Source organism: Thalassophryne amazonica, chromosome 7 (genome assembly GCF_902500255.1).
Source record: "Thalassophryne amazonica chromosome 7, fThaAma1.1, whole genome shotgun sequence".
NCBI lineage: Eukaryota > Metazoa > Chordata > Actinopteri > Batrachoidiformes > Batrachoididae > Thalassophryne > Thalassophryne amazonica.
This window is the reverse complement of record NC_047109.1, coordinates 73423474-73436177: the sequence shown is the minus strand read 5'-3', so window position 1 is coordinate 73436177 and position 12704 is coordinate 73423474. Positions and strand designations below refer to the sequence as shown.

General features: G+C 41.2%; 1 protein-coding gene across 1 annotated transcript in view; it reads left to right on the top strand.

Annotated features, from left to right (window-relative positions):
- ddr1 (discoidin domain receptor tyrosine kinase 1) overlaps window positions 1–8795 on the top strand; it is a 112428-nt gene extending 103633 nt beyond the window's left edge. Inside the window, exons 14-19 of the mRNA XM_034174449.1 lie at window positions 103–404; window positions 483–610; window positions 3973–4170; window positions 4290–4557; window positions 6590–6739; window positions 8177–8795. Coding sequence (XP_034030340.1) covers window positions 103–404; window positions 483–610; window positions 3973–4170; window positions 4290–4557; window positions 6590–6739; window positions 8177–8317 — 1187 coding nt within the window. The 3' untranslated portion in view covers window positions 8318–8795. The remainder of the gene's footprint in view (window positions 1–102; window positions 405–482; window positions 611–3972; window positions 4171–4289; window positions 4558–6589; window positions 6740–8176) is intronic.
- The last annotated feature ends 3909 nt before the right edge of the window (window positions 8796–12704 follow it).

Sequence of the window (12704 nt, the reverse complement as noted above, 5' to 3'; positions counted from 1 at the left end):
ACAAATTGTTGCAAAGAAAAGTTTCACCTTTTCAGTCACTGAACAGGATTCATCAACCTCTTGTCTCACAGTAAATGTTTGGTCTCCACTTCCTCCCTCCAGGCTGCGGCTTAGACCTGGATATGGAGAAAGGTTTCCCTCTTGCCCAGGAGGAACCTCCTCCATACCCAGGCTCTCCTCCTTACCCCTCCCTGTCTCCCCCGGTGTCTCCCCCCCTGCCACCCAGCGTGCCTCACTATGCTGAAGCAGACATTGTGAGCCTGCAGGGAGTCAGCGGTAACAACACCTACGCTGTGCCCGCTTTGGCCTCCTCCAGCCCTGGCGCTGAGGCCACCCCTCTGCCAGAGCTTCCACGCCAGTGTCTGATTTTCAAAGAGAAACTGGGAGAGGGACAGTTTGGGGAGGTAAAATGCTGTTTGTGTTGCATTTTGCTCGATCACTTGAGGTTTCTGTATTAACTGCCTGTGTTTGTTTGGTGGAAGGTACACCTGTGTGAAATTGAGAACCCTCAGGATCTCCCGAACTTGGAGTTCCCCTTCAATGTGAGAAAAGGTCGCCCTCTTCTGGTAGCAGTGAAGATACTGCGGCCAGATGCTTCCAAGAACGCCAGGTCCGTTATGCATGAAGGAGAGTCACGGAGTCTGATAGATGTTGTAAATAGTAAATGGCCTGCATTTTTATAGCAATTTTACATCTGGTGCAGATGAACAAAGAGCTTTACAATTACGCCTCACATTCTCTCTCACTCACACACACACACATCATTGTACTGCTGTGCATATCGCTTAAATGCCACGTGAGGATTAAGATTGTTGCTCAAGGGCACCTTAATGATTTTGTTGTCTGGAGAACTGAACCTATGACCCTCTGGTCCAGAGCTTGTTTCGTGAACCTTTATGACACCAATTACCAATAAGTATATGAAAAATTGAGCTCATGTAAGGTTGTTTTTTTTATTACCTCTATCAACGTTCACCCCAGTTTGTTTGTTTGTTTGTGAACAGCCTGTAACCCACATTTTTTCATATATTGTTATGAAATTTTTACAGAGGAGGAGTCATATCCTGATAGGCAAGAACTGATTCAGTTTTCAAGGTCAAAGTCAGTAAAAATCTTGAAAAATTGAAAAATCCCTGTCCTTTAACATTGAACAAATTTTCAAATATGCATAACTCTGTCAAAAAAGATTGAATTTCTTTCATATGTGAGAGCCTTATGTAGGATGGTATTATTTATGGATGGACAAATTTTGATTTGGATCTGATCCAGATTACAGATTTTGTGGCCATTTTAATTTAACATTGAAACCCCCTTTAATCTATATTTTACATCATATCTTAATCAAACATGCTCAAATCACTCTCATTTTTGAAAGTGAGGTGCAGACTATCACTCACTATCACCTGACAAAGTTTGATCTGGATCTCGTCTGGATTTGTTGTACTTATTGCATTATATTTCAATCAAAAGTGCCTCAATCACTCTCATTTTTCTGTTATGGATTTACCTACACCGCCAAAATTGGATGGAGGTTCCAATTTTATGCCTGTTTATCTAACTTCCAGTTATCAGTCGGACACCAAGTGCCAAAAAGCAATGCCAAATTGTGCATAGCAGAGATAACAATGTTCTGTGAAAATTATCTGATAGAATAATTCAGAAACCAAAAAAATCTGGGGGAAAAAAACCCTGACAACACCACAAAAAACTTTGAATCAAGCAAATGAACTAAATACATACACCTGGCTTCTGACATATAATTTAGATTGTGAAAAGCCACTTCTCACAGGACTTTGAGCTTTTTGAGTCACTTACACAGGTGTTTGCACTCTTCTTTTATTACTTTGCCTCCACGGGATTATATACTGTCAATATATTTATGGTTTTATTTATGTAAACTGTCATTATGTCTAATAAGGAGACTTAAAGTAGGATTGCATTTTTAAAAACTGAGGAAGAATGCATTATATTTCTTTAGCATCAAGAAGTTGATTTTTACTCATGACAGTTTATTTGTTCGTAGGATTATTCAAAAACCTTGTTCACTTTCGGATGGTCCTGTCTGCTCAACGTCCAGTGTGAATCCACATACTGTTTTGGAATATGTTTGTGATGCATATAAGATGTACTGTAGAGCAGGTAGCTCAGCGGATAAGGAACTGGCCCGCCAATATGTAGACCAGGGTCCAAATCAGGCCACCTGTTTGTATCATTGGACAAGACAGTTGTCTCTGTCCACCCAGCTGTAACAGGATAACAGCCTTGGCTGAGGAGGTGACCTGCATCAGACAGACGTCCTGTCCAGGGGGGTCTTAGAGTCTTATCTGCTTCATGCTACAGAACCTGGAGATAATCACTGGCACTCAGGGGCCTCTGGCTTATATTGGACTTATTTCTACAAGGAGAAAGAACCCAGCGTGCACATTTTTGATGGTGGGAGGTTCTCACACAGTCATGGTGATAACCTGCAAACTCCACACAGACTAAAACCTGAGCATCGGTGGGTGAGAACCAAGGACCTTCTCACTGTCAGACAAAACTTCTAACCACTGCTGTGCTGTCGACAGCACTGGAAAAAAATGATTGAGACCATGAATAGTGGGATAATCTGGATAAACGGATAGAGCCAGAAAAATTTTTTTTTTTAAAAAACTTAATTGTAAATTTGACCTATTTTTAAACATTTTATTTATTTATTTATTTATTCATTCATTCATTCATTCAGAACAGGGGAGGTGATGGTCCAGTGATTAAGCATTGAGCTTGAGACCAGAGGATCCTCGGTTCAAATCCCAACCTGACCGGAAAATCACAAAGGGCCCTTGGGCAAGGTCCTTAATCCCATAGTTGCTCCTGGTGTGTAGTGGGCACCTTGCATGGCAGCACCCTGACATCAGGGTAAATGTGAGGCATTATTGTAAACTGCTTTGAGTCTGATGCAGATGAAAAAGCGCTATATAAATGCAGTCCATTTACCATTTGTGGAAGTGTACTGTCTGAAAGCTGTTGCTTGCAGCATTCCAGGCAACTCAAAACTGGAAAATATTTGATGGAGCAACATACTTTCATCCTAGTTTGCAATAACTTTTAATCTCATGTCAGTCACTAACACTGAGGAAATGTAAATTATTAGTGAATAAAGGTGCCTTGCTGAGTGATATAAGCAATATGCAATAAAAGGAGTGTAAGTGTAGATCAATATCAAAATGTGTCAGCAATGAGCAACAACAGCTATGTTTTATAGTATGTACATTCTAAAGGCAGCTCATTAACATGAAGTTGAAAGTGTCTGTGTAGGAGTAAATAATTTCATAAAATTAACATTTAATGTGACTGCTAATTGATGTTTGTTGTTTGTAGCACAAATGATTTCAGGTCACAAATGGGACCTTTTAAGGTGGGAACATCTGGAATGCAGCATTCGTTTTTTAGTGATATGTAAAGTAATGTTTGGCAACCACACATCCTTTCCATCATCATGCTGCTCGGCGTGAACCTGAGCAGTCATCAGTCAGTGGCTGAAAAGCCTCGTGTGGGAGCGCAGAGCCTGGAGACATGACAACAGATTTATGACCAATGAGACAGACTCACTTTTTCCACCACTGAAGTTGAATATCTGCCATATTTTAGACCTGGTGAGGATCTCTGGCTTTTAACAAAACATCTGTTCTCTGTGGCTGATTAAATGTGAGGTTTTCTGTGAGCAGGTAGGATCTGTCATGCTGAGTGTCTGCCCACACTGCTGCTCCATATGCTGGTGAAAAATGGTACATTTCAACTGTATGAATCCAAATAGGTGAAAGGAGCACTTTGGAGAGAGGGCTACATTATTGGTGCAGTGATGGAGTTCAGATTAAAGCCAGCATTTAACTGAGTACTTTAATTCTACACCAAACCCAGAGTCGACTGCATTTTGCTTGATATTTTCTCACCTGTTTTCTCCCTCCTTGTCTCTGATTGGTCTAACTTCAGGAATGACTTCCTGAAGGAGGTGAAGATTTTGTCCCGCCTGAAGGATCCAAACATCATCCGTCTGCTTGGTGTCTGTGTGAGCAGCGATCCTCTCTGTATGGTCACTGAGTACATGGAATGTGGAGACCTGAACCAGTACCTGTCCCACCGAGTGCTTCTGGACAAGACCGGACCCACACACAGCACACCGACCATCAGGTACCTTCCTGCAGAAACATCCTCTCATATTTAACTAGAGTGACACGCATTAGAGTGTGTACAGAGTCTGGGTGTTTGTTCCTTGACTTTTCTTTCCATATTGTTAACATTTCTCTCAGTTACCCGGCTCTCATCTCCATGGCCAGCCAGATCGCATCAGGAATGAAATTTCTCTCCTCCCTCAATTTCGTGCACCGGGATCTGGCTACACGCAACTGTCTGGTTGGAGGTGAAAAGGGTGAGAGCGGTGGAGAGCAGGGTGGCGAGCGTCACATCAAGATAGCCGATTTTGGGATGAGCAGGAATCTGTACGCTGGAGACTACTACAGGATCCAAGGCAGAGCTGTGCTGCCGATACGCTGGATGGCGTGGGAGTGCATACTCATGGTGAGAGGACGGGAATGTCCATCAGCAACAACAGGTGTTGGAAGTCACTGTTGTAACCTTGACAAATGGCAAGCTTGGAATGTTCCAGGCAGAAATAGACCTCTATTATGTAGATTAGTGGCTGAGGCACATTTTCAGTTCATGTTCCACTTCACTATTAGAGTCAAAAGTTTTCCCATTCACACTGAATGGGAAAATGTCTCCAAACTTTTGACTGGTAGTGTACCTCCACAAGTGGAGATATAAATGAACAACATAATGGGAGCTGTCTGGTGCTGGGAACTTTCACACATTTTGAGGAAAATATGGGGTATGTGTCGGTAGATTTCAGTATGTGGAGAAAATGATGAAGAAGCAGAGCTTTCCATAACTGTTAAATATTTCAGCGTAGGTAGAGTATAAATGCCACACATCTTAGTAAGTCCCTTTGGCTGCTCCATTGTTTTCACTTGGAGTCACCACAGCAGATCCAAGGTGGATTCATTATCAGATGTCAATATGAACTGTTCGCCCTCTTGAACTGAACACGCGCAAAAAAAAAAGACTTCACCAGAGAGTTTATACACAAAAAAGTGGAGCGTGACCTTATTTCTTGCTCTCTTACATTCCAAACCAGACTGGCATTCATCCAGCTCACGCCATGTGTGCACGCATATGTCGGACACGTGGGCAAGCAGTGCTGTGCTGCGCTGCTCTTTCCACATCATTTGTCTTTGATATTGATTTATTATTTCACGCTGGGTATATTTTGTGACTGGTTTTAGGATATTTACAGTTCCACCATCAGTTCTGGCTTGTGTGTGTGTGTGTGTGTGTGTGTGTGTGTGTGTGTGTGTGTGTGTGTGTGTGTGTGTGTGTGTGTGTGTGTGTGTGTGTGTATGTACAGTGCATCCAGAAAGTCTTTACAGCGCTTCACTTTTTCCACATTTTATATTACAGCCTTGTTCCTAAATTGATTAAATTCATTTTCTCTTCAAGATTCTACTCACAACACCCCATAATGACAACATGAAAAAAGTTGTTTGTTTTTTTTTTTTTTGCAAATTTATTAAAAATAAAAAACTAACAGAGCATATGTACATAAGTAGTCAATGCCTTTTGCTCAGTTACAGCAATTACAGCCTCAGGTCTTCTTGAATATGATGCCACAAGCTTGGTGCACCCATCTTTGGGCAGTTTTGCCCATTCCTCTTTGCCGGACCACTCAAGCTCCATCAGGTTGGATGGAGAGCGTTGGTGCACAGCCATTTTCAGATCTCTCCAGAGATGTTCAATCAGATTTTGGCTGGGCCACTTAAGGACATTCACAGAGTTGTCCTGAAACCACTCCTTTAATATCTTGGCTGTGTGGTTAGTCATTGTCCTGCGTCACCCCAGAGTTAGGTGGTCTGGGAGATTTTGTTTATTGATTGATTGATTGATTGATTGATTGATTGATTGATTGATTGATTTTTTTTGTGAAGTGGTCTGAAAATTTTGAGAAACACAGGATTTATGTGTATCCTGGCATTAAAATAACTGAGCACCCAAATACTGGTACATCTGAGGGTCATTCAGGCGTGCTGTGATCAGCATGCAGTCAGACTAGAGAAATGATAGGTAGGCAGTGACACTGGCAACATTAAATAATTAGCACCTTTTACTGGACTGTCTATGACTGGGAAAGAAGTCACACACCTGGAAAATATAAATACCATTTAAAAAAAATCATTTCAGTGATTGAAAAAAGTCTCATGATTCTTGTCTTCAAGAATTCATTTTCTGCTCTGCATGTTTACCAAACGTTCCTCAACATGGAGATCTGTAACATAATGGTGATGGTGATGAGTATGTAATGATTTTTTTGTATTTTTAACTTGATAAAATGTTTGACAGCAGGTGCACGTTCGGTGAGATGCTGTTGGCCACATCAGCTTAAAAAAAGAAAGAAAAAATGTGCACTTCCACCCGATGTGTGCTTTGCTTGGGTGCAGTGATCATGTAGTTTGTAAAATGTGGGCACTTTGTTATTTTGCCGACACTGTGATTTCAGGGTAAGTTCACTACAGCCAGTGACGTGTGGGCCTTTGGAGTTACTCTGTGGGAGATGTTGAGCGTTTGTCAAGAGCAGCCGTACTCCAGCCTCACCGATGAACAGGTTATTGACAACGCCGGAGAATTTTTCAGAGATCAGGGCAGACAGGTACAACACACACACACACACACACTGCTCAGTGAATGGAACCAGATAACTACGCTCACAGTTTTCAAGATCTCTGATAATAACACCTGTCGTCCTGACACTGTTTGATGTTGCAGCCTGCCCGTTTTTTGTGTAGATCTGTGCCGTCAGCTGCTGCTGAAAATGGGAACTAGAGCACAAAGTGTGTGGTGATATCAGAAGCAGTCTAGTGGCTGCTCTGTGGTCGTAGCACATGCTGTGTTCAACATTCAATCCATATGGTTAAGTTGATTTAGAATCTCAACATTGTGTAACCTAAAACACAAAACCCAAATTAATCAGTAACACAAAGGTGTCGACGTTTTTCAGAAACTGAAAGCAGCACACAAAATCTCTGTTAAACCAACAATGAGAAAGAGCATCATTGCACAGCCTGACTAAAATAAGGATATAGGATAGAAAGAAATGAGTCGAGTGCACCACAGTGCAGCGCAGCGCTTGAGAGGCTAAGTGAGGCGTCTGCTTTGTGATCATCTCAGATCAGATCCAGGCTAAGATCCAGGCTTTGAATGACTTCTGGACTTGGCTATCAGTAGTGGATCTCAGCTGTGACTTTCGTGTCTCTGGGTCCTTGGCTGTTGAGATTGAGAGATGCCTGGGAAGAGTTTATAGCGTCATGGGGTTCCTGGACAGAGAATTTTTAACGATGATGATACCTTTGCCGGAGACCAAAGGTCCAAGTCTTTAGGGTCCTGGTGCTTCCTGTCTTAGTGTATGGTAGTGAGATTTGGATGCTAACCAGTGACCGGAGGCGGCGACTGGATATTTTTGGTACAAGGTCTCTTTGGAAGATCCCTGGGTCCTGCTGGAATAATTTTGCGTCAAATGAACACTTACTGAGGTAGACTCAGATGAGGAATATTACTTGCATTGTGAATGTCAGATATGGCATTTTGGCCATGTGGTGCATTTTTTCGCACGTGATCCAGTGTCCAGGTGCCACAGTAACTGGAAAAGGACAAGGAGACACCTACATTTCACCAAGCTGTGACAGATAGATGGTTACTTTTGGGCGATGGGTATGGACCTGTTGTCTGTCTGGGTGGTTGCCATCCATCCACCACATTTTGGTGGACGCGGTGATCCGCATCACCGGCATAGCCCTCCCATGCCTGAACTGAACAGCTGACATTAAAGCCTCATTTATATCCATCACATCATATCTTATAATATTTACAAGTACTACTTTCCATTCTTTGAATCATTGCAGAGAAGAAACTTGAAAAAACTCTGGTGAAAATTTTAGCATATATATATATATATATATATATATATATATATATATATTGTTTTTGCACTGATACTTTTATTCGAGTGTGAATGAGTTTAAAGTGTGAAAAAAGGTCTCCCTTCTCAAACGGTGCCACCACTCTCCACTTCTGTATGTCTGACCTCCAGGTGTACCTGAGCAGACCCGCTGTGTGCCCGCAGGGCCTATATGAGCTTATGTTGAGCTGCTGGAACAGAGACTGCAAGCTCCGCCCATCCTTCGCTTACATCCACTCCTTCCTGACAGAGGACGCCATGAACATGGTGTGAAAAATGGGTCCAAAGCCGTCATGGAGAGGGCTGATATCTTGCGTGTCTGTGGTACAGTGTGATGCTTCAATCAGCGTGTCAGAGGCAGGGAGGCGGGAGCGGGTTACTCGCTTTTGTATTTTCTACTTTTTGGGTGGATGGGGCTGAAAGACCGCTGGATCGGTTTTCAGTTCCACATCAGATCCCGAAGCCCAAACTAACTCAGGCTTTGCCTGTTGGATAGATTAGTTCTAACGACATGCCAGCGTGGCTTTTCAATGGTTGGTGGTGGGTGCTCTATGTGTAGAAACTCTTCTCTCATACCGTCAGCATCCTAGAACAGATTTGTGTGTAGAGTTAATGTTGCCAGACGTTGCATAGGTTAAATACAAGCAAATTAGGACTATAGAGCTTCACAACTTTACCGAATGCCCAAAGTGCTGCATACGACACATTTCTCTTAAGAGATAACTGCACAGTGGTAGGTAAAGTATGTAGACGACACACATTTCACTCAGCCAGCTCCTCCTAACACACAAAATATCAACTCAGTCTACAGAACGAGCTTTACTCAGACATGGCTGCTGCTGGTTAAACTAGCCATCTCGTCACTGACAGATTTCACCGTACCATTGACTGGGTCTCTTCTGGGGATCCTTGGGTCGCACTGGAATGAGTTTGTGACAAGCGAATGGTGACTTAGGGAGACTGAAACAAGGAGCATCACGTCCATTGAGTGAACGTCGGCTACAGCAGCATTTTGACTATATAGCATGTTTCGCTGTATGATCCAGCACACAGATGCCTCCGTATTGAGGACCCCAGTGGCTGCATAAGGCTACTTTGGAGAAGTGGGGTTGGACCCATTGTCTGCCTGGGACCCAACACGGTTCCGTGGGGCGGTGGATGCAACAACGTGCATCACCAATACATGCTTGCAGGCCTGAGCTGGTTGATCCTCACGTAGTGAGTCTAACTGTGATCTAAATGTAGTCTGATGAGAAAAAAACTACAAAATGCACACCCTTATACTCTGAGAAAACTCTTCGAAGCCTATAAAGTCCATGTTGAGCTACAAAGTGAAGTGTGCCCCTGCTGACAGTAGATGACACGGACGCTCAGTGTGAGCTGACGGTTGAAGGGTGGTCATGTCTGTCTGTCTGTGTGCGACACACGCAGTGGTACAAGATGTTAAATTCCACAACCAGCTGCACTTTAAATCCAACAACCACGATGAAACTCTGAAGAGGCTGACGTCATTCTGTCATGGATTGTAACACATTTTAAGTGGCAGTTTCTTTAAATATTTTCAAAGCAAGATTTGCATCACAGATGTATTTTCAGACAGTTTGCCTTTATAAACTCCTCTCACACAAAGCATTGCCAAACCTTTGGATGTAAATTGTATAAATAGGTGGAATGGCAAAATTTCATCTCATTTTTAAGTGGATGAAACCCTTTTGTTCTATGTCAAGACATGTTTACTCCTCAAAGGAACCGGTGTTCATACAAACACTTTACTGTACAACTTACAATGCTCACAGGGAATGCTGGGAGTTTTGGACTAAAAGGCTGCATAATTCCATGTAGCGCATTAAGATGACCGCGGTAGATTAAATGTATGTACCTACAGATTATATATCACTGTCAGTCTGAAATGATACACGATACACGTTTACTGATTATGAATGGTTTTGCCATTTAAGTCATTTTTGATACACTGTAGTTAAACTGAACCTGTTTTTTTTTTTTTTGTTTGTTTTTTTGGAATACTGTATGTACTTAGACACTCCTTTGTTGTTGGGGGGTTTTTTTGTTGTTTTTTTTGGTTCTTAGTGTTTTGAAGCTGAACATAATGGTATGTACATATTTTGAGGACAGAACTGTAATTTCCTTACTAATATATAGAAAACTCGTTAGGGGGGGGTTTCCTGTTTCTCTTTAGAGCGCTTGCTACCTTTGATGCCATTGTATTTTGTGCCATCTATTTTTGTAGATGTTTTAATAAAGCTAATCTTTTCAAATAAAAACCATTCCACTCATTTATTTACTAAAAATCCAAGACTGCTGCTGATTGCAGTTTCTTAAATGTACAGATTCAGTGCCACTGGCTGGTTAGATACTGTATATATTTTTCATAACTTAAGTTGTGCTTGTCAAGAGAAATTGATGTCCTTTATCAGTCTGTTACAGCAAAACCTTCTGCATCCTAAAATGCAGCTCTTAAAATCAAAATAGTTATACATTAATAATGGAAGTTCAAGGATCTGCCTGCCAGAAAAATAAAATCTAATCATGCATTTCTGACATTTATAAATGCATTTTTTTTAAACAGAACCTTGGATTTCAAGGACATATACAATAGGCCTGAAATTCTCACATCGCCTGCTAGATGGCGACAAAAGCTCCTCAAATGTGCAGCAAGGTCTCAACTGTTTAATCATTTAAGATGTTAACTTTTAGTGAAAATAAGATGAGCTGACAGTCAAAATGAAAATACAGTTGTTACACTTATGGGCAACTTGTCATAGCTGTTGAGACTTTTTGTCCAGTTGCACAATTGCCATCAACCACAACTGCTGATCTTGTTTGACTTTGAAATAGTAAAGTGACCTCATTTTACCTTTTCAATGGGCACTGTATGTATTAAAAAGTAATACTATACATGATGTTTTGTGGCAGCAGTTGTATATGTAGTTTACACACCTTCCTCCCAACAAAGTTGGTGGTTTGAGAGCACCCATGCCCCAATGTGAAATTGCATGAACAGTGAAGGGCATGAGATATCCACTGGGTCAACCCAGAGCAAAAATGGGAGAAACCAAAAGAAATTAGTGTTGTAGATATTTCAGATTTATCTGCCACCTTGAATTTAAGTGCTTACATTCAGTTCTACTTGTGTTAGAGAAAACTGTATGATAAAATGTAAAAATAAACAGTGTGACCTCAACTTAAAACTATATATTAAAACAGCAGTGAAATGACAAAACAGAAGAAACCTTTGGTGATTAAACTGTTTTATTGGCTACTTCACCTTAAATGTTTTTCTATGAATACATTTAGAAAATTAGCCATTGACAGAACTTTATGCCAATATACTTAGTACTGTGGTTAGATGATACATGAGACCACAAATAATTTACAATAGTGTAAACAATTCATAACAAGAATATCCAAAAGATGTGGAGACTGATTGCAACTGTATATGGAGACATAATCCCTGACGGTGTTTTGGTAAAACCACTCCAGCACTGAAGCACCTCGACACTTGCATGAATTTAATCCATGCACTGCCGCGCAATTCGCTGTGCCAATGTGACCTGCTTTGTCTTGTTTGATGCCGTGTTATATAACATAATTATTTCGTAGCAGATGACAAATTTGCTCTCGGAACTTGGAGCTGATGAAACTATCTCTCATCACTCCTGGAATCACAGGAATTATCTGCAGCTGCTGCTTCTCTCGTGTGCTTCATGAGGTGGAGAATGCATTTGGAATCGTCTCAAAGGTAATTATAATATTTATATTGTAATGGATTGGTAAAACAGTTGCATTTTCATTCCTTTTATGAGTCAGATAATGTATCTGTAAAATTATGTTTATTGTGGGTGTTACATCTCAATCATTCAGATGTGCTGCGGCAGTAAGACACATTCACTTGCAGTGACACTGTTTTTGAATAGGTTGCGCAATGTTCACGTCTAGTTCACAAAATTAATGCGTGCCAGAGATTTTGAACATTTCAAAATTTTCTTTGCGCACTTGCATGCAGCCACGCACAGCTCACATACAGTTTACAATAAGTTTACGCTCTGGCATGCCAGATTGTGTGCTGGTGCAGAGATCAAATTCGTGCAAGTGTCAAAGTGACTTTACTTTTCTTGTCCAGGCACTTTATGGTGATAAGATGCTTGAAGTTTGGCAGCTGGAAAGTTTTAGACTGTTGGTAAACAGACTGAATAAATGAAGACGTCACCCCCCTGAGGTCTGATCAATCGCCTGCTTCTCACCTCAGGAGTTAAAATCTGTACTAAGAATCACAGTGTTGTGTATATATATATATATATATATATATATATATATATATATATAAAAAATCAGTACATATAAGATTGTCAGAAAGCTTATGAACTCAACCAGCTGATAAGGCAGTTTGTTGGTTGGTGATGTTCTGTTTTTCTCTCGACCTATAAAGACTCTAGAAGCTACTGCAGCAGTTAAAAGCCATCACAGGTTTTTCCACCACAAAATGCTTTCATCACTTTAAACAGGAAACACTTAATTCCCCAGCGACCACATCCTTCTGCCTTCATACTAAAACGTAGCAAAATCCTTCCAAACAGTACAACTGCTGTGATAGTTTAAGCCTAACAATTTTAGTTATTCCACAATCAACTGGATACAACAG